The following is a 23,391-nucleotide window of genomic DNA, read 5'->3' as shown; positions in this document are numbered from 1 at the left end:
GCACCCAGAGCTAGCATCCTTTTGTTGTAGAAAACAACCTGTTTTCATTTTTGCCTTAAAACACTGAGTCAGATTTTTCTGCCACTTGCAAACAATGTTCTCTAACTGAATTCCCTAGCTCTACGAAATCTTGTGCTAAGCAGAGGAGAAAGAGAATTAGCCAAAGAACTGCCAGTGAAAAAACAGCAAGCAGGAGGAATAAGTCCAAAGAGGCAGGAAGGATCCTCCAAAAAGCCACGCTGGAAGAGTCTCATGTAGGAAGGAAGGTGCATGGAATTCACAGATGTTGAACCTGAAAAGGCAGGAGGACTGGAACAGAATTAACACAGGTCACCGTGGAGTTGTGTTAAGGTGTTGCTAGAAACTGGGAAATGAGTTCATGAGAATAGAACGATCCTTACTGATGTGAGGGACGGCATGGAGCCCAGTCACAGATAGTCAACAGTGATCAATTGAATGTATAGTGTAAACTTACTTGGTGGAAATAATTTAGTAATTTATTGCAGCAAATTAGATGTTGGAACGAAAGTGTGGTTATGGTTGTTATGCTTGTAGTCCAAATAGAATCGATTTATGGTTAGTAGAATGATTGGTGTGAGCAGTATTGCTGGCTTTCCTACAGTGCATGACAGTAGCCAATGAATAAAAGCCTTGCCTTCCAGCACATCTATATTTGGGGGAGTAATAAACAACAAGCCTCACTCTCTTGCCCTCTATCTGTATGAGACAATGAGCTAGGAAGCTCAGTTTCTTACATTTATATGTGAGAGGAGGGATGAAAGCATGGGCTGGGATTAACAGGCTGACATTAAGTGGGTGTAAATATAAAATCCTGAGTTTCAGGGGAAATTTTAAAATATATGCATATAAAGACAGGACGGAGGGTGAGTCTATGTAAGACCTCGGGTTTTTAGCTCACCACAACTCAAAATTGGATTCTCTTTCTGGAGACAGGATTGGGAAAGGTACTTGCATGGGGCTGGAAAAAGATGGTTCTGACCGCAACAGAGGCTAAGGAAGGACTTATTCAGCTGGTTAAAGTGACTTCGGGCCTTGAGGGTATTGATTCCCAACCTGAGCGTTTTTCCATCAATCTGTGGACGACAGGGAAATGTTGCAAAATACTGAGGATTCGGTGCCGTGAAGGAAATGATTCAGGGCGGCAAATTCGAGGCTCTTCGGTTGCGTGAACTAATTTCTGAAGGAAGTCTAACTTCTGAGAGCAGTCTGGCGGGAAAAGCCTGCTGGGTCTGGAGACTCCGCACAGCGCTCAGTAGGCTCCGCCCCCTCGAGGCTCCGCCCCCGTGCCCGACGAGCCAGGAAACTGCCCCAATCCCGAATCCCGGTTTAGCTTAACCCCGCCCCCGCACGTCCCAACCCGCCCCCTCTGTATCCCTGGAAACGCTCTCGCGTCCTCTCTCTGCGCCTGCTCTGCAGGGTGCGGGAACCACCGCGGGAGGAGAGGGCGGCGCCGGCGCCCAGCACCTGCCACCGGTGGGGGACACACTGAGGCGGAACGGAAAACCAGAGCTGTTCCCCAGGGCCAGTCCCTCGAGGTTCGTGACGAACTCTTATAAGAGACGAGTGGTTCTTTCAGGCAGTCCTTCCCCTGACCCCGACAGACCTTCCTCCGTCAATCTAGGGACTCAAGCTTCCTGAGCCAAGGCCCTCACCATTTACCTCAAGAAATGCATAGAAGGAGGAGCGCAGAAAGGCGCTCTTCTCACCGCCCAGTTCACCCTGTGAGGGCAATGGTAAAAACAAACAGGAGTAGGAATAAATCAATTAGTCCTGTTTAGAACTGGATAGGAGCACAAGGGAACTGAGATGTCCTTGGTTTTGGTAGATAACCCAGTCTGTCATAAGTTTGAGATATCTCTAAGGTCACATTTGTATAAGAATATTTCAAAACACATACATATTTCAGATGTATTGGCATTTCATTGAATTAGTGATTAGTTTCTTCCATAGGAGCTATACTTTGGAATTTTTTTATGGTTTGCATCTTTAATCATCGACATAATAAGTCATCTATAGCAGCAGGATTTTTTTTTAAGTTTATCTAACTGTATAGTAAGTACCTGGTTTTTGTTGTATGAATAAATCTTATTCCATTATTTGGAGCAGGAAGGGGGGTTATTCTTTTAACTAATTTTTAACTTTTTTCCTTCTCTCCTTTGCTGTTATTCTTTGCTTCCAAATTTTCAGGCTGAAGTCTGTAAGCCTGGAGAGGCCTTCAGCAGTAATCTCCAAATGTAAGTCAAATGAAACATGGCCTGCCTTCAAACACTTTTCCCGCTTTAAATTTTGATTTAACTGTCAATAAATGTTAGTTAGTAGGAAATCTGTGATTTCTATTTTTTTAACAACCTAATAACCTACCATAGAATGCTAGATGTATCCAAAAATTATGATACAAGGGATAAACATTTACTGACTCTTTAAGCTATTTTATGTGATTTTTTTTACTCTTTTCAGGAGCAAATTATTGATATTTCTTCTGTAGTTTTCTTTAAACTTTCATAGTAAAAGAGCTTATGATGATACTATGAAAAGTTCCAATTCTTATCAATGATTTTGTTGGTGATAGTAAAATCATATTTATTTTGAACTCTCTTGATGACACATGATACATTTGCTTGCTGTGGTTTATTGGTTTTATTTCTCACATTTCAGCTTTTACCCCAAAATGACTGAATTCTGGAGACAGTAGTCAGCCTCAGACATGGTTACTCCCAGGTAGCCTCTGCCTATACAGCTCTAGGCCTCCCCCTCCTTTGTGTTTCCTGATAAGGACCTCTGGGGATCATGGGCAAGAGGGCTACTCTTTGAAGAATTTTACCTGGGGACCAGAAATTTAAACACACCATGGGAGACATTCAGCCTGATCCATCCCTTTCAAACCTTTCATCCTGTATTTCTCCATTCTCATTTGTTTTTGCATGTGCAGGACAAACTTAGAGACTGTAACTGTGATACTGGAGCCAACCAGGAGATCAGAGAATCCACCAAATCTCTTCTGAATACCAAGAGTGGAATGGCTAAAGGCAGCCTTTTGATCTTTGTCTCAGCACCTGTGGTGGCCCGAGTAGACTGCCCATTTGGTAGCACTGCGGGAGCTGCCTCTCGGTCCCCTAACAGACTGCTTCACCCTAACCTCCTGGGGCTAAGCTCATTTTGGTACCAGCCAGAGAAGTACCTCTCATTATCCTCATATACCTGAATCTGAACCATTCCCCTTCCTGTGGTAGCACCCACTTTATCATTCTGCTCTGACCACCCCCATTCAGAGTTGTGCCTTGAGGCTTGCCAGCAGGCCTTGCAATACTTACATTAAACTAAATTTAAGAGTAAAGGTGCTCCTGCTGCTAATGTTCTCAGATCAGAGAGGAGCAAAACGAAGGAACTGGCAGCTGAAACTTTAATGGTTGGAAACGTTGACTCTGATTTTGAAAAAGAAAAATCGCAGTTGATCTGGGTGACAAAGAAGACGTTTTCCTCTCCATGTATATAACATTTGCATAAGATTTCATTAGAGGCTTATATTTTCTAGGAAAAACAGCCTGACCCAAGCAAACATCAATAAGGATAAATTTTATGTCCCAACCTGGTAAGCCAGTTCTTGGGAGGCTTATACACACCTTGATGGGATATGTGAGATGGATCAGAGCTTCTGGGGTTTGATCCCTCTATCTGTGTACCAGTAGGTGGGTCTTCCTAGTTTGGGGAGAAATTACAAGTACTCTTTTCTTGTTTTGAAGTTCCTTGGGGAACCCTTCAAAGGTCTCTGCAATTATGCAGAGATACCTCTGCCCAGTGCCCTTGGTGACCAAGTGGGAGCTCTCAGAACAAAGTCTTAATTTGGCAGGGAAGGACCTGCGTGCTGAAGCCAGCACAGGCGTTGTTTCTTTCCCTTTCCAAATCCCCTGGGGGCAGAGAGGTCTGGGTTAAGAACTGAGATGTCCCAGATTTGCTCCATATCCTTGGAGGACTCTGAAACGTAGAGTCTTCACAGCTTCTCTGAAGTAGGCTTACAAGAGGTAGGTTTGGGGAGCCTTTGCCCTTCAAATCTGTACACGAGGTCTAATCCTATGTTAGTTTTAACTTCTTACCGCATGGTCTACATAATGTTGCCATTTAGTAAGTTCTGGTTATCCAATTAACTCAAAGAGTTGATATAACATGTGATCAGAAAAGTAGATTTTTTTTAATACAAAAGAGTTAAGTCACTATATTAGGAAGTTATGGAGTATAATACATTATGTTTCTAATGTTTGTTTTGGAGGAGAGGACTAACATTTGCTGTTTAGACTGAGTGCTTTAAAGCTATAACAGTATAACAATAAGTTGACCTTATATTTCATGGATCATACCATGCACTGATAATCTGGGTAATATCAGGATTCTGTTCTATCATGACACTGATCTCCATTAGAATATTCTCTTTAATTATGTGAATAATTATTTTCAGGCTGGAGTAATAATCCTTTTTTCAGAAACAAAAAACTGCCTATTTCTACACTGAATTTCAAAAGATTTTCCCTCAAATCTCATTGCTTTCCACCCTCCGTCCCCCTATGGCTTTGTAGCACTAGAGGAATATCTTGTCTCTGCTGGCCACAGGTGGTGCTCCCTCGGCTGTGACCATGTCTCTCCACCTCTACCATTCTCTGCCACCCAGATTTCACAGCAACCTCCAACTGGCCTCCGCTGCCTTCCCTTCTGCCCCCTACAGTCTAAGTCCAAAAGAGAAGCCAGAGTATTCCTTTCAAGGTGTAACTCAGACCATGTCACTCCTGGGCTCAAAATCCTCCAATCAGAGTAAACGTCACATTTTTGTACAGTAACCTTCAAGACCCTATACAATCAGAACAGCACCAGATTTCTCCTTAGCTTCTCTGACTTCATCTTTTTCTGCTCTTATTCATCCCTTGGCTACTGGTGAACAGCCGATTTTTACAGTGGAAGAGATGCTATGTGACTTCCAAAGCCAGGCCCTAGAAGGGGATACAGCTTCCATCTGGCTTTTCTTTGGGTACTTGCCTTTGGAGCCCTGAGTTGCCACCTAAGAAGTCTGAGGCTGCCATGCTGAGAGGAAGCCCAAGCCGTATGAGGAGGTCACATGTATGTGTTCTGACAGACAGCCCCAGTTGAGGTCCCAGCTAGTAGCATCAGCTACCAGTTACATGAATGAAGACGTTACAGAAAATTCCTGTTTCCCACCACTGAGTTACCCCCATGCTTCTGAGTCTTCCCAGCAGAGGTCCCAGTCAAAACTGAGTAGGGAAAAGCCATCCATTCCCATTGTGCTTTCTCCTAATTCCTGACCCACATAAAGTAAAAGACTTTTTTTAACTTGGATTGTTGTTTTAAACCACTACATTTTTTTTAGTTGAAGTATAGTTGATTTACAATGTTTCAAGTATATAGCAAATTGATTCAATTATATATATATATATATATATATATATATATATATATATATATATATATATATGTATATTCTTTTTCAAATTCTTGTCCAGTATAGGTTATTACAAGGTACTGAATATGGTCCCTTGTGCTCTACAGTAGATCCTATTGTTTATCTATTTTATATATAGTAGTGTGTATCTGTTAACCCCAAATTTCTAATTTATCCCTCCCCTTTTCCCCTTTGGTAATCATAAGTTTTTTTTTTTACTGCATCTGTGAGTCTATTTCCATTTGTAAATAAGGTCATTTGTATCATTTTTTTAAGATTCCACATATAAGTAATATCATATGATATTTGTCTTTCTCTGTCTGACTTACTTCACTTAGTATGATAATCTCTAGGTCCATCCGTGTTGCTGCAAATGGCATTATTTCATTCTTTTTATGGCTGAGTAATATTTCCACTGTGTGTGTGTGTGTGTGTGTGTGTGTGTAATATCTTCTTTATCCATTCATTGGTCGATGGGCATTTAGGTTGCTCCCATGTCTTGGCTATTGTAAATAGTGCTGCTGTGAACATGGGGGTGCATGTATCTTTTTGATTTAGAGTTTTCATCTTTTCCAGATATGTGCCCAGGAATGGGATTGCTGGATCATATGGTAACTCTATTTTTAGTTTTTTTAAAGGAAACTCCATACTGTTATCCATAGTGGCTGTATCAATTTACATTCCTACCCACAGTGTAGGAGATTTCCTTTTTCTTAACACTCTCTCCAGCATTTATTACTTGCAGGCTTTTTCATGATGGCCATTCTGACTCGTGTGTGAGGTGACACCTCATTGTAGTTTTGATTTGTATTTCTCTAATAATTAGTGATGTTGAGCATCTTTTCATGTGCCTGTTGGCCATCTGTATGTCTTCTTTGGAGAAATGTCTATTTAGGTCTCTGCCCATTTTTTGATTGGGTTATTTGCTTTTTTGATATTGAGCTGTATAAGCTATTTGTACATTTTGGAAATTAATCCCTTGTCGGTCACATTGTTTGCAAATATTTTCTCTCATTTCATAGGTTGTCTTTTCATTTTGTTTATGGTTTCCTTTGCTGTGCAAAGTCTTTTAAGTTTAATTAGGTGCCATTTGTTTATCTTTGCTTTTGTTTCCATTACTCTGGGAGACAGATCAAAAAAATATTGCTGCAATTTATGTCAAAGAATGTTCTGCCTATGTTTTCCTCTAGGAACTTTATATCCAGTCTTACATTTAGGCCTTTAATCCATTTTGAGTTTAATTTTGTATTTGGTGTTAGAGAATGTTCTAATTTCATTCTTTTACATGTAACTGTCCAGTTTTCCCAGCACCACTTATTGAAGAGCTTGTCTTTTTTCCATTGTATATTCTCACCTCCTTCATCATAGATTTGTTGACCATAAGAGTGTGGATTTATTTCTGGGCTTTCTATCCTGTTCCATTGATCTTTCTGTCTGTTTTTGTGCTGGTACCATACTGTTTTGGTTACTGTAGCTTTGTAGTATAGTGTGAAATCAGGGAGTGTGATTCCTCCAGGTCCATTCTTCTTTCTCAAGATTGTTTTGGCTATTTGGGGTCTTTTGTATTTCCATACAAATTCTCAAATTTTTTGTTCCAGTTTTGTGAAAAATGCCATTGGTAATTTGATAGGGATTGCATTGAATCTGTAGATTGCCATGGGTAGTATGGTCATTTTAACAATATTTATTCTTCCAATCCAAGAACATGGTGTATCTTTCCATCTGTTTGTATTGTCTTCAACTTCTTTCATCAGCATCTTGTAGGTTTCAGAGTACAAGTCTTTTGCCTACTTAGGTAGGTTTATTCCTAGGTATTTTATTCTTTTTGGTGTGATTAAATCACTACATTTTGAAGTGATTTGTATACTGTTGTAGCTATGTGCTCTCTCAGGGAAGCTGTCTCCTTGTTAAGAATTGTTCTTAGCATTTATCACTTCTAAGGGAAAGGCTTTATTTGTGAGTGAGAAAGTTTTTAGAAGACAGCAAAGTATGAAAAAATTTTAATTATTGATTGTAACAGGAGAGAAAAGCATGAGCATTTGAAATCTATAGCTGTCCTAAAAATCTTCACTTTTTAATTGCAACCAGCTCTACTAACAAAACCCATAACAAAGCTCCTAATTGTCTGAATCTTTAATGCATTTACCAGATTTTCTCCTTTTCCACTTTGTGATGGAGATGCAGACAATAATAAGTTGGCCAAAAGGCAGATAGTAGAAGAAAATAATGAGAGAAGCAACCTGCAGAATTCACTCTCTGAGCTTCATGCCTGAATAACAGAGCTATAGGTCTACACACAGAGGCATTCTCAGCTCAGACAACTGACTGTGGATCTCTAATAATGTCTTAAAAGATTCTTTGAATGATTTATTCTTTAAAATACCATTTCTATTTTTTTTTTGGTAGTCCAAAATGACCACGCTGCCCCCACTGTGCATGACACGCCCAAAGCTTACGGCCTTAGCCAGACAGAAGCTGCCATGTTCCCCCAGAACAATTCTAAGGTATGTGACCCTGACTTTCATTTTTTATTCCTACAGAACGAATTTCTTGCAGTAAAAAATGTAAATAGCATATCTCAGAAAACAAAATTGTTTAAAAACAAAAGTATACTGTTATATTCAGAATATTCAAATTTGCTGTTTCAGAAGGATTGATGAACCTCATTCAAAGATTAAGAATATATTTATTTAGCAGGCTAGCACTCATTTGATCATTTTATTTTCTATTACCATTATATTGTGCTTCCTGTAAAGCTTTGGAAATACATTTCCTTTTTAAAATACGTGTGGAGAATTGAAAGCAGAAGCTTTAGGCATGAAAGATGTATGGCATCTAAACCGCAAGGTCCCAAGCACTGATTTCTGTTTTGGAGGAAGGACAACACAGTCTTACTACCGGGGTAAACTGGCAGGCACGATTTAGCTCCTGAAATGATCCTGGGGCTTGAAAATGCATCATCGAGCCACCACTGTGAATGTCTGCTGAGCTTATGGAGTTTTCAACTGCAGCCAAAAAACTGCAGGGCAGGAACTTGATGTATTTTTATCATAATTATGAATATTAACTAAGATTGTGTTATTTAGAAATTTCCACTTATAGTTTTATTGATTTTTAGTAATGCACATATTATTTATCAATATAAACCTATATATAGGATAGGTGGATGTGGAGAAAACCCCATTTACTTAAGAATGCAGAGTATTTTAATGTGTTGGTGTTTTACTTGTTTACACACTGAGGTTAGTATTCTTCCCTGCCTCTTTCCATTCAAGAAAATTAAAACCTATATATAGGTTTGATTTTTTTTATGCTTACCTTTCAATTCCTACAAGGCATAATGATCAAAGTATTATGAGACTACTTTGTTCTGAGAAGGACCATACCTCATTTTTGGTATTTCTGGCAAAGACCAAAGCCCCTGGACCAAAATAAATACATTCAGCTAAACTACCATCAAAGTTCTTTGGTAATAGAATTGAAAACTGTAGAAATTGTAAAATAGAAGTATAGAAAATTGTAATTTTATTTTCAAATAATGTGAAAAACAGAAAATTTTCAATAGATGCATAATTCCAGTATATACATTCTTATTTTCCATTTTCCTTTTGAATAATGTGAAATATTTACAAAATCTGAAATAGCTAGCTTCTTCTTCCTGTCTTTTGTAATAATTGAGATTACATTTTCTTTTCAAAATGAGCAAAAACATAGCCCAGTCTCACCCTAGAATAAGAGAGATTTTAAAGAAAAAATTTCTGTATTCATTTTATTGAAGAAAAACATTTTTATCATAACCATTTAAGGCAAAGCTTTGTTATCAACATTCTCCATTAGCTTCTGAATAAAAAGGTATCTGTGTATCCCATACTCCTATTGTCATAAGATGTTCATAGTCTGCTTATTTTTAAAGGTGCCAGGGGTATGAAGATGGAACATACTACATGTGTAATATATTTCTCATTAAAGTCTTCTTAAAATCACTTTCACCTTGAACTTTTAATAATAATTTGAGTTTTATGTGTGATTTTAAAAACCACTCAAACTGCATGTCAGAGCAAAATTCTGTAATGTTTGCAACCAATAATTTTAACACATTTGTACCAAATAAGTATTGTTAGTTCAAGATCCTGTGCCAAACAGAATCTGACTTCTGTAGCTGGAAAGTTATATTGTGAGAGAACATGAGTAAAATGGAAGATCGTTTAATGCTTTGAGGAGAAAACCCCATTTACTTAAGAATGCAGAGTATTTTAATGTGTTGGTGTTTTATTTGTTTACACACTGAGGTTAGTTTTCTTCCCTGCCTCTTTCCATTCAAGAAAATTAAAATTTTGAAATTATCAGTGAACAACCTAACTCTATAGCTCTTGCAGAACATTTATTATCTATGATATTATCCCCAGAATATTTCGTTCTTCTGGTGGCATTTTATGTTTGGTAGCTTTTCAACTCGATTTAAGGCAGTGCTTTATTATTTCTTTCCATTTCATTTAGGTCTCAATTGATCAAAGAAAAAGATGACATAGATCATTATCTGGAGGTGAATTTCAAAGGATTGTCAAAAGAGGAGGTTGCTGCGTAAGTATATACCTCTTAAAGGTACTTCAATATAAAGTTTGTTTATTTTATCTTGATTCTTTATTGAAATTTCAATTTTCCTGTGCAGTCCACTCTTTCATTGGAACATAGCATTTAAAAATTAAAGCTCATATTAAATAGTGATAAATCATGTCTATTGATCTTACACATATCAGTCTTTAATTTTATGACTTTCAAAATTCTCATTTACCAAGATATTATACTACCATATTTGCAAAATTTTAGTTAAGTTTGTGTCATTAATTGCTTAATAACTTCCATTTTAAGGTATATTGCCTCCATGGGGGAGAAAAAAACACTTTAAGAGAAGGATTTGTATATCTTTTTTTCCTGGTGATTTAAAAAAAAATCTTTACTAATGTATATTCTCTCTCCCATCAAGAACCCACAAAAAGAATTAATGGGTCATAGTTTATTGGTTAATTTAAAAATAATTCTAAATTGTCTGGATTTATTTTTTTAATGAACAAAGTAAACTTTGCCATTTTATGGCTAGTCAGAACCTAATTTATGATCTGAGTAAAAACAGTATAAAAATCCATGTAGGTTAGTGAGAAATAAATAGAAACCTAGAATACTAGCTAAACAGGTTTAATATTTCTTACCTATAGACTTGGTGACTCTGTTATCAGATTTTTATATGTAAGTATTGAGAAATAGAAATCTTATATATGCACATGCATCTTACAGAATTCATTAAATGATTCAACTATTCAAAAATATTTTATACAATAAGTGCTTTTAAAAGATTGTCTCTATTAATGTTGCCTAGTGCTATGGGATTCCACTGACAGGGTATTCCTATTGATGGTTTTGGTATAGGTTTTCACATAGTCTAAAATCCTAAGTCTCTTGATATATTTCATTAGATAATTGTCAATATGCATATAGCAAGGAAAAATGGAATAGTTCGTTCTATCAGTAGCAGCTTTATTTTATAGAGTGACAAAATTTATAGTAGCTATAATCACTGTCTTCCTTGGAGTTCTATTGACTGCCAAGTGTAATATCTGGGACCTTTGGTTTTTAACTGCTATTCTAATTGCTAATTCATTAGCTTTCCATGGTAGCCTGTTGGACAAAATTAAAGGTCAGTGTTGTCTGATGATACAATTCCTTCTTAAAAGAAAAATATATATGAGTGATATTTGCTTTCTGATTTAAATATAGTGATATCTAAACAGCTATAATTGGCTTAAGAATTAGGAATTAAATTTGGAATTAAACTTATGCTTCACATATTTTAACAAATTAGACATCTATATACTTAAAATCTGCTTTCAGTCTGCACTGAAGAAAACATTATTATAAGACAATGCAAAATAGGCTATGTTAATGAGTGTTCTGTTACAAATATTATCTTTTTTCACTAAGGATATTACCAAATTGATTTCAAATCCATATTATGCTACAGAACACAAGTAGCCCTGAGTAATTCTCAACACTTACTGTTGAATTCTCCTTAAAGCTTCCTACACTTGAATACTTTTTTATATCAAAGCTCAAAGATGCAAACCTTAGTAGGAAGGTAACTTGTACTTGGCTCACTATTACGCTCCTGATTGATATACCTTGCCCCAAACAAATTGAATAGCATGTAAAGGAGAAAATTGATTTCAGCATCTCTCAGCAGCACCCAGCAGGTGCCACGAGGAATTATGCGTATTCCAAAGAATTTCTGTGTAAAACTTTTTATCAGCCATTGAACTCTAAAAAGATAAATTGGTCAGCAAGCATTTATTAAGTGCCTACTTTTTATCTAACGCTAGGTTTTTCACAGAGGGGGAAAACAATGTTATTTTAGTATAAAGTACTTGGTCTTATCCTTGTCTCTATTTGAAATAATACAAGCAGGAAATATATATGCAGTGAATGAGTTGCATAATTATACGGTGAGGTGCAGCCTAGAGGTCTGGAAAAAATCAGAGAAAACTAAGATGTTGGATAAAACTTGCCAAAGAAGACAGATTTTGAGTTTGACTCCCTATCTGTTAGCATTACAAAATGATCAAACTGGTGCGTCACAGATCCTCACTATACAAGAATATAAAGGGGAGAAATTGGTGAATCAAATTTCCAATCAGGCAAAAGCAGTATCTAAGATATATCCTCAAATTCCTCTCTAAACTGCCTTATTCTTCCCTACGATGCTAACAGAAATATATACTTGCATAATTCATGTACACTATCTTTGATATCCTGTAATATGGATGTGTTCTTTGTCTAGTCCCAGAATAACACTTCATCATCTACTCCAAAACATACCAACCTACTAATACATAAACTCACACTCTGTGTCCCTCCTATTGCAATGGGTGGAGAGTTCCTGTTCTTGTCTAAGGATGATGTCTCTACTCGTGCTCTGGCTACCATCCCCTCTTACTTGTTCCAAGATTTTCTCCACCAGTTAAATGTGTTTTCTTGCTATATCATCAGTTTCTCCTTTTCCATTGGAGCAATCTCACTAGCATTCGTATCTACCCTAGTATCTCCCTTGACTTCTTATCCTCCTCCAGTTTCTACCCCATTTTTCTGTACCCTTCGCAGTAACCAGAAGCATTGTCTCCATCTTTCGACATCCCATTCTTACCTCAATTGACTCTAAATAGGTTTCCAGACCCAGAACTCACTGAAATCTGTTTACTGTGACTGATGTCCTCCATTTTTATCACATCTAATGGTCATGTTTCTGTCCTCATCTTGCTTGATGTCTTCACATTATTTGATAGAGATGAATACTCTCTCCTTGAACATTCTGTGCTTGTGGCTTCCAGGGTGCCATATTCTATGGTTTTCCTCCAAACTCTTCAACTATGCTGCCTTCAGTCTCCTTTGATGGCTGCTTTTCTGTTTCCAAACTCTCAGTGGTGGATTGTTCTAGGGGTGGGTCTTTGACCCTCTATTCCAGCTACACTCTCTACCTGGATCTAGTCCTATAGCTTTAAGTACAAGCAATACCTGATGGCTATCACATTTATAAATCCAGCCCTGACCTCTCCATTAAGCTTCAAATTTTTATATCCAACTGCCTCCTTGACATATTTACTTGGATTTTTAATACACATCACAAGGCTAACATGGCCCCCCACTGGACTCTTGCTTTACCTCTGCTGCCCCTCACACTCCCCCCTCCTTATATCCCTCCCCCAGTCTTCCCTCAGTTCAGTAAATGGTACCAAGGCAGCCTTGAGTTTCACCTTGCTTTCACCACCACTCTCCCATCTAATCCATCAGTATGTACTATCAGCTATAACTCCAAAGCTTATCCTGTGTTCATCTATTCTCTTCATTGCATAGTAACCAGCATCTCTTGCCAAGATCACTAGAAGAGTCTCCTACTTGCTCTTCTAATATCCCCTGGAATTCCACCACAATTCATCCACCAGAATGACCTTTTAAAAATTAGAGCATGGGGACATTCACCTGTTTAAAACCCTCCAAGAGCTTCCCATTGGTCTTATGATAAACTCTAAACTCTTCATCATGACCTAAAGTTGTGTGTGATTTGGGCTTTGCTGACCTCTCTGGCCTTATCCCCCATTCTCCCTACCACTCACTCCTTTCAGTGTGGCCTTACTGCTGATACTTCTTGTCATGCAGGTGTCACCTTGAATGTGACCTCAGTCTGCTATTCCCTGACCCCATAATCAAGGAGCCCTCACTCCACCCACACTTATTCCCAGTCAAATCACCTGGGTGTATTTCTGCAGTCAGCTGGTCCTCATCTTCTGTTGGGAGTTTGTACATCAGCTGTGTCATCCCTAGTGGAATGGATGCTCCACAGGACAGGAACGTGTCTGTGTGTATGCCACTCTGTCCCCAGGGCTTAAACAGGGCCTGGCACTCGGTCAGAGCTCAATAACTTGCTGTTAAATGAATAAATTAGTGAAGAATAAATGTCGGATTACTAACACCATGAAATAGGTATCCTGCTGTGAATACTTTTTTATTACAACATTTTTTAGTGCAGTGTTGTAGGTAGCTAGTTTAACTGTTGTATTGAGGAAGTTTAATTCCTCAAAAATGTTATATGTTTACAAGTAAGAGTATAAAATTTAAGTGAGTAATTGAGCAAGACAAGCTAAAGTAGTTGTTACTGGAATGGTCAAACCCAATTGATGGGGGATCATCTTACTTTGGAATGGGGTAAAATGGTTCAAAGGCAAAGGGCTTCTGAGTTTTCTATCATCCACATTTACAAAAGGAATTATACTATGCTTTATTACTGTTTAAGTGACCAGATTATTGCTTGCCTAATAGGTATATTTTTTTCAAACGTATTGTACTAAAGTACAACATATTTGACACTGGTAATTTGACTTTCTTAGATAAATTGTTGCATAGTCCATTGATAGTATTTAACTGATCTTTAACAACTAAAGAAGGACATGTTGTAGTTCTGTACTTTGTGCTTTTTTATTCTGTATTATATTATCAGAATGCATTATTTAAGTGATACTTAAAGTATCACTTATTATCATATCATAATTGCTTTGAGTAGCTAAGTAATAAAAGTGTATTTATAGATTCAAATAAAATTTTCTGGGGGGCAGTTTTTACAGCTTTAGCTGTGTATATGAGGATACAAATAAGCAAAATTATCAAGGGACAGAGAATGTTAATCTGCTCAATATTATTTTCTGCTTCAGATATCAAGTTCTATTATACAGAAGAATAGATTTAGTTCAAAATTGTGTACATCTCTAAGATATTGCTTTCTTTCAGAATATCTTTCAGTGTCACCAGTTGGTGTTTACTGAGCGTCACAGCCTTTCTCTCCTGCCTTTGAACTGTATTATACTTACTCAGTTAAAGTAAATTAGCATTTTGCCCATCTTAGGTTTTCATCTTGAAAATATTCCAAAATTGTCTTCCAAAGGTGCTTTTACAAACTACAGATATACTTGTTATGAGCAAATTTAGCATTTGGATTTGCACCATGGTCAGGCACTCAAAGTATCTGTAACAAGGTGAAGATTTTATTCAGGATATACTATTTCATGATAACATTATGGGAATTTAGGCCCCTTTAGGTGAGCTCTTCCTCTGCTTCATTCATCTTGTTTACTTTTGAATAATTTTGTGATATCATCTTGTTTTCTCTTCAAAACATTTTGTGTCTCTTTTAAAGTAATAAATTAAATTCCATGCAGAGGTTTGCCAGTTAAACTTTCTGAAGATGCCAATTGCTGAATAAATGGTTACTTGACTAGCAGGAATAGGCAGGAGAGAGAAGGAAAGGAAGATGACCCTCTTTCCTTCTAGGTAGCAAATTGGGTTTTAAGATCTTCTTCCTTATTCAAGAAAAATAGACAGGATTTTGGTGTTCTGAAGTGAAGAGACAACTATTCCTTACTTTCTCCTGAATGTATAAAAAAAAGCAACAGCAGAGAATACACATGAGAACACAGGAGAGATGACACTCCTTTTTATTTTTATTATTTACTTACTTATTTACATTCTGATACTGTCTTCCACAGTAGATCTCTAAGATGTGAAACTAGGAAAGAAAAGAATTTTTGACAATAAATTTTTTAAAAAGAATATTGATATCAATAAAGTTTACAATTTGGGAATTTAAAAAAATGCAGTTGAAAGGCACTTTTAAAAATTGTTTAATAAGTGCAAAAAGGACCTCAAATTTACACCAAAGCCAAGTCTAAATAAATACGAAAGGAGGAAAGATTTCAAATGTCAACAGAACACAGAAATGCCAATTTCTTAGGCATTTATGTCTTTATGTTCTTTAAAAGTTTGCTTTAACAGCTGCATAGCACAGGGAGATCAGCTCGATGCTTTGTGACCACCTAGGGAGGGTGGGAGGGAGATGCAAGAGGGAAGGGATATGGGGATATATGTAAACATATAGCTGATTCACTTTGTTATACAGCAGAAACTAAACATTGTAAAGCAATTATACTCCAATAAAGATGTTTAAAAAAAGTTTTCTTTAAAATATTATTTTCACATATGGTGTTTAAACTTATCAGCTCTAAATAGACCTAAAAAAAATCTTTGTAAGGGAAAAGCATAGGAATCATGACATTGCAGCTCTGGCTGTTAGGGGAGATGATTTCTTCCTCAGCTGGAAATTTGGCTTGGCTACTTAATACTTCTGTAATTTTTTGCAAGTTACCTGACTTTGCTAATCTTTGATTTCCACAACTATTTGGAGACCATAATAATAATAATAGGACTTTCTTGTGGAAGTTAAAAGAGATTCTCTATATGAAACACATGTAGAGAATTCTCACTTCAGCTATTATGGTTAACTGTCATTGATCATTTTTCTTTGGCTTTTAAAAGTTATAATGTAAATATCCTAAATAGTTTGCATTAACTTTGTCTTGATTTAGGTAGTAATATTAGTTTATCATTTTTCTTTAAATATGTATAGTTACATATTTACTTTGTGCTAGGTATCATATTCATCATGTTTAGAAGACAGAGTTTTTAGTGAGATACATTTCAAACAGTAATGCTAACTAATGAGGGGAATTTTTTTAAATTTCAACTTATAGTAAACTTTTCAGAAATTTTTTATGCTGTACTAAACAATATAATTTGCAGAGCCCATTGAGCTATTGCAAACAGTTTTTTAAAATGTCTATAAATTGCTTAAACTTATTGTTACTACCATAAGATTGCTTTAAGTATAAACCTACTGCTTTAGAAATGTGTAGAATATAGCCAGAGAATGTGAGTTTTCCTACAATAGCTCATAAACCTAGAAGTGCATAATGGCACTGTATTTAGAAATCATTTGGGAAATTTAGTAATGAAGAACAAAGTGATAAAAAGGGATAAGCACCCAGGTACTACAGAGGTTGAATCAGTTGGAATTAAAAGTGGGGTGAACAATGACCAAGCCTCATTATGCATAAGTCATGGGGCAAGATGATTTTACTAAGTTGAGCTTTGTTTCTGATATTGTGTTCTGTCCATATTAAGAAAAGCTTGCATGGGAATATCCAAAACTAATTTGACTCTTTCCCATTCTCTGTTATGGTTAAAACATAATCCTCAAAATGTTGATATTGCTACAATTCTATAAAAATCGTCCCCTAACTCATATCCATACCCTATTCTGTTTTCCATGTTGGAAAATGGAGATATTGTAGTAAACAGTGTCATCTCAGCACTTAAAGCAAAATCAGATTATGGGCTCACAAGTACTCTTTTGCTTTCCTAGGGCTTGCAGTATCCTCAAGTTTGTTCCATGTTGTAGCATTTGTAACAATTTCCTTCCTTTTTAAGGCTGAATAATATTCCATTGTATGTTTATATTTTGCTTATCCATTCATTTGTCAATGGACACTTGGGCTGCTTCAGTGTTTTACCTATTGTGAATAATGTTTCCTGTGAACACGTGTGTATAAATATCTCTTTAAGACCCTGTTCTCAATTCATTTGAGTATATACCCAGGAGTGGAATTACTGAATAATTTGATAACTTTATTTAAGATTTTTTGAGAACCACCATTCTGCCACCACAATGGCTGTACCATTTTTCATTCTCACCAACAATGCACACGGGTTCCAGTTGCTTCACATCTTCACCAACATTTATCGTTTTCTGCTTTCATGCTAGTAGCCATCATAATGAGTGTGAGGGGTATCTCACTGAAATGTTGATTTACATTTCTCCAGTGATTAGTAACGTTTTTTTTTTTTATGTGCTTATTGGTCCTTTGGATCTCTTCTTTGGAGAAATGTTTATTCAAGTCCTTTCTGTTTTTGAATTGAGTTGTTTGTTTTTTATTATTAAGTTTTAGGAATACTTCTATATTCTGGATATTAATTCCTTATCAGATATGTGATTTGCAATTATTTTCTCCTATTTCATTGATTGCCTTTCACTCTGTTGATAGTATCCTTTGATGACAAATTTTTTTTAATTTCATGAAGTCTAATTTGTCTGTTTTTTCTTGTGTTGCCTGTACTTTTGCTGTCATATCCAAGAAATCATTGCCAAATCCAATGTTGTAAAGCTTTTGCCCTATGATTTCTTCTAAGAGTTTTATACTTTTAGCTACTGTGTTTAGGTCTTTGATCCATTTTGAGTTAATTTATGTCTATAGTGTTAGGTAAGCATCCAACTTCATTCTTTTGCATGTGGATATCTAGTTTTCCCATCATCATTTGTTGAAAAAAACTGTCCTTTCCCCTTTGAATAGTCTTAATACCCTTGTCAAAAATTGTTTGACCATGTATGTGAAGATTTATTTCTGAGCTCTCTATTCTATTCCTTTGGTCTATATGTTTGTCTTTATGCCAGTACCACACTGATTACTGTAACTGTGTAGTAAGTTTTGAAATCAGGAAGTGTGAGTCCACCTTTTTTCTTTTTTAAGATTATTTTGGTTATTCAGGTTCCTTGAGATTACATATGAATTTTAGAATGAATTTTTCTACTTCTAAAAAAATTGTCATTGGTATTTTGATAGGGATTGCATTGAATCTGTAAATTGCTTTAGGTAGTATTGACATCATAACAATATTAAATATTCTAATCCATGAACATAAGATGTCTATTTATTTATGTCTTCTTTAATTTCTTTCAGCAATGTTTTATAGTTTTCATTGCACAGGTGTTTTACCTCCTTGGTAAAGTTAATTCCTGAGTATTTTATTATTTTTGTTATTGTAAGTGGAATTGTTTTCTTAATTTCCTTTTCAGATTATTTATTCTTAGTGTATACATATACTACTGAATTTTGAATGTTGATCTTGTATCCAGAATTTGTTATTACTTTGCTGAATTTGTTTATTAGTTCTAATAGCTTTTTGTGGACTCTTTCGAGTTTTCGACATATAAAAATCACAACAGCTAGAAACAGATAATTTTACTTCTTCCTTTCCAGTTTGAATGCCTTTTATTTCTTTTTCTTGCCTAATTGCTCTAAGTACTGTGTTGAATAGAAGTGATGAAACTGGGCCTTCTTGCCTTGTTTCTAATCGTAGAGGAAAGCTTTCAGTCTTTCACTATTGAGTATGTTGCTCACTGTAAGTTTTTCATATATGGGTTTTGTTATGTTGAGGCAGTTTCCTTCTATTCCTAATTTGTTGAGTATTTTATCATGAAAGCGTATTTAATTTTGTCAAATACTTTTTCTGCATTGAGATGATCATATGGTAAATTTTTCTTCATTCTGTTAATATGATGTATTACATTGATAAGTATTAGTATGTTGAACCATCCTTGCATTCCAATTGGCCATGATGTATAATCCTTTTAATATGCTGCTGAATTCACTTCACTAGTATTTTGTTGAATTAATGTTCATAAGAGATATTTGTCTGTAGTTCTCTTTTCTTGAGGCATTTTTTTCTGGCTTTTGTATCAGGGCAGTGCTGGCCTAATAGAAAGAAATAGGAAGTGTTCTCTCCCATTCAGTTTTTTGAAATGTTTGAGAAGAACTGGTGTTAGTCCGTTACATTTTTGGTAGAATGAATCAGTGAGGCCATCATCCAGGGCTTTTCTTTGTTGGGAGATTTTTGATTACTGACTCATTTTCCTTACAAGTTATAGGTCAGTTCAGGCTTATTATTTCTTCATGATTCAGTCTTGGTAGGTTTTGTTTCTAGGAATTTGTCCATTTCATCTAGGTTATCCAATTTTTTATACAGAGTTGTTCACAGTACTCTCTAATAATCCTTTTTATCTCTAAAATTGGTAGTAATGTCCCTACTTTCATTTCTTCCTTTTTACCGGAGTATAGTTGCTTTACAATGTTGTGTTAGTTTCTGCTGTACAGCAAAGCTTACTTTCATTTCTGATTGTAGTACTTTGAGTCTTCTCTGTTTTTTTCTTAGTTGATCTAGCTAAAGGTTTCTCAATTTTGTTGATCTTTTCAAAGAACCAACCTTTGTTTTCATTGAGTTCTTTTTCTATCCTCTATTTCATTTCTCTCTGCCCTAATCTTTATTATTTTTTTTTCTTCTGAAAGCTTTGGGTTTAGTTTGTTCTTTTCCTAATTCATTAAATTGTAAGGTTAGAATGTTGATTTGAGATCATTTTGTTTTAAAATGTTTTTAAAAGATCTTTCTTTTCTATAAATTTAAGCATTTATAGTTATAAATTTCCCCTTTAGCACTGCTTCACTGAATTACATAAGTTTTGCCATGTTGTGTTTTCATTTTCATTCATCTCTAAGTATTTTCTAATTTCCCTTGTGATTTCTTCTTTGATCCATTGGTTGTTTAAGAGTGTGTTATTTAATTTCCACAATTTGTGAATTCTTCAGTTTTCCCTCCCTTAATGACTACTCTAGTTGTGGCCAAAGAAGGTACTTTGTGTGATATCTCTCAAGACTTAATTTTTGGCCTAATATATGGTCAATCCTGGAAAATGTCCTGTGTACCCTTGAGAAGACTGTGTATTCTGTCATTGTTGGGTAGAGTGTTCTGCATATATCTGTTACATCTAGTTGGTTTATTGTATTGTTCAAGTCCTCTGTTTTCTTACTTATCTTCTGTTTGGTTGTTCTATCCATTACTGAGAGTAAGGTATTGAAATCTCCAGCTATTATTGTATAACTGTCTATTTCTCCCCTCAATTCTGTCAATTTTGCTTTATTTATTTTGATGGTCTCTTATTAAGTGAATGAACATTTATGACAGTTGTATCTTCTTCCTGTATTGAATCTGTTATTAATATATTATGGCCTCCTTTGTCTCTTATAGCCCTTTTTTTTTTTTTTTTTTTTTTGCGGTACATGGGCCTCTCACTGTTGTGGCCTCTCCCATTGCGGAGCACAGGCTCCAGATGCGCAGGCCCAGTGGCCATGGCTCATGGGCCCAGCCACTCTGCAGCATGTGGGATCTTCCCGGACTGGGGCATGAACCCATGTCCCCTGCATCGGCAGGAAGACTCTCAACCACTGCCCCACTAGGGAAACCCTCTTATAGCCCTTTTTTAATTTCAAGTCTATTTTGTCTGACATTAGTATAGCCACCCCTACTCTCTTTTTGTTACTATTGCCATGAAATATCTTTCCCCATCACTTCATTTTCAACCTATTTGTGTCTTTGGATCTAAAGTGAGTGTCTTGTAGACAACACATAGTTGGATCACTTTTTTAATTCATTCTGCCAGTCTCTGTCCTTTGATTGGATAGTTTAATCCACTTACATTTAAAGTAATTACTAATAAGGAGGGACTTCTGTCACTTACTATTTGTTTTTTATGTACCTTACAGCTTCTTTGTTCCTCGTTTCCTGCATTACTGTATTCTTTTATGTTGATTTTTTTTTTTGTAGTGAAACCTTTGAATTCCCTTCTCATTTCCTTCTGTGTATATTCTGTAACTATTTTCTTTGTGGTTGCCATGGGGCTTACATCTGATATCATAAAATTATAACCTCTGTTTTGAATTTATACCAGTTTATCTTCACTAACATACAAAAACTGCTTCTTGAGAGCTCCATTCCTACCTCTTTTGATTATCAATGTTGTAAAACTACATCTATATACATTTTGCATCCAAAAAACAAACTAATCATTTTGTTATTGAAAGGCTTTATTTTTTTAGAGTTTTAGGTTCACAGCAAAACTGACCGGAAGGTATAGAGATTTACAGATACCCTCTGCTCCCACACATACATTAATAATTGTGTTTTTAATGCTATATCCTAAATTATGTAGAAAACAACATGTGGAGTTACAAATCAAATATACGATACTGCTAGTTCTTAGAATAATTATTTTTATAAATGCATTAGTCTCTTAAATTATGTAGAAAACAAAATGTGAAGTTACCAACTATTGTTACAAAAATACTAGCTTCTATAATTGACCATGTGTCTACCTTTACTGAGACTTTTATTTCTTCATATGACTTCAGGTTACTCTTTTTCAACCTGCAGGACTCCTTTTAGCACTTCTTGCAGGGCAGGTCCAGTAGAAATAAAGTTCCTCAGCTTTTGTTTATCTGGGAATGTTCTTAATTTCTTCCTCACTTTAGAAGGACAATTTTGCCAGATGTAAGATTATTGGTTGACAGTTTTTTTCTTTTAGCACTTTGAATATATAATTCACTTCACTGTACAGTAGAAACTAACACAACATTGTAAAACAACTATACCCCAATTAAAAAAAAAAAAAGACCCTGCTTTCTGGCCTCCAAAGTTTCTAGTGAGAAATCTGCTTAAAACCTTATTGAGGATGCTGTGTATGTGATGAGTTGCTTCTCTATTGCCACTTTAAAGATTCACTCTTTGTCTTTGCCTTTGGGAGTTTGATTATAATGTGTCTCAATGTGTATCTCTTTGAATTTTCCTACTTAGAGTTTGTTGAATTTCTCAAATATTTATATTCATGACATTTATGAAACTTGGGAAGTTTTCACCATCTTTCTTAAAAGAATCTCTGTTCTCCTCCTGGGACTCCCACAATGCATATGTTGGTCTATTAAATTGAATATATAAATTTGTAGGAAATATTTTTCCTCTGTTATTTTTAATTAGATTATTTGGAAATTTTCAAAATTTTGTACTGGGATGAGTCTCTGAGATCATTTTAAATACTCTGTACTTTGAGCTGGGAGGTGTGTGTTTATAAATACACATATGTTTATAAATAAATATATATAGTGTATATTTGTATGTATGTATGGAGCCGTGGCTACTTTCCTCACATGTGCATTCTCAGTACTCATACAGTGCTTGGCTCACAGGTGTTGGGGCAATTGATGAATGGGGATCTTTTTGTTTTGTTTTGTTTTGTTTTTTTGCAGTACATGGGCCTCTCACTGCTGTGGTCTCTCCCGTTGTGGAGCACAGGCTCCGGACGCACAGGCTCAGCAGCCATGGCTCACAGGCCTAGCCACTCTGTGGCATGTGGTATCTTCCTGGACCGGGGCACGAACCCATGTCCCCTGCATCGGCAGGTGGACTCTCAACCACTACACCACCAGAGAAGCCCGATGAATGGGGATCCTTTACCCCTTTGTAGCCTTATATATGTGCTCTGCCTGAAATGCCCTTCTCCTTCTCCCATGCCTTGTGTACTTGATAAACTTCTCTACCAGCCTCAGCTTTACTGTTTCTTGCCCTGTGAGGCCTCCTTTGATCCATCCTCACTCACATCGTAAGAGTTCAGAGTGCCTGCTTGAACTCTCTTAATAGCTATTGACAATCATGTACATGTGTTTTGTTTTTTTTCCTTCCTGATTAATGTTTAAAAATCTAAGATTGTGGTCCATTAGTGGGTAGTGATTATGACCCATGAGTTTGGGTATCATGATAAGTATTTAAAATATGAAAGACTATAGAATTAGAAAGGGGTTCATTATATAGAGTGGGTTGCCAGATGTAATGAAATA

General features: G+C 36.1%; 1 protein-coding gene across 1 annotated transcript in view; it reads left to right on the top strand.

Moving 5' to 3' along the window:
• Window positions 1–1,454: 1,454 nt before the first annotated feature.
• TTC29 (tetratricopeptide repeat domain 29) overlaps window positions 1,455–23,391 on the top strand; it is a gene marked incomplete at its 3' end in the record, with an annotated part of 266,131 nt that continues 244,194 nt past the window's right edge. The window contains exons 1-4 of the mRNA XM_081217036.1: window positions 1,455–1,556; window positions 2,209–2,255; window positions 7,871–7,968; window positions 9,962–10,045. Of these exons, the coding sequence (XP_081073162.1) occupies window positions 7,877–7,968; window positions 9,962–10,045 (176 nt within the window). The 5' untranslated portion in view covers window positions 1,455–1,556; window positions 2,209–2,255; window positions 7,871–7,876. The remainder of the gene's footprint in view (window positions 1,557–2,208; window positions 2,256–7,870; window positions 7,969–9,961; window positions 10,046–23,391) is intronic.

This window comes from Mesoplodon bidens (genome assembly GCF_964165515.1).
Source record: "Mesoplodon bidens genome assembly, chromosome: 1".
NCBI lineage: Eukaryota > Metazoa > Chordata > Mammalia > Artiodactyla > Ziphiidae > Mesoplodon > Mesoplodon bidens.
Note: the sequence above shows the minus strand (reverse complement) of the source record. Positions and strands in the feature narration are given on the sequence as shown.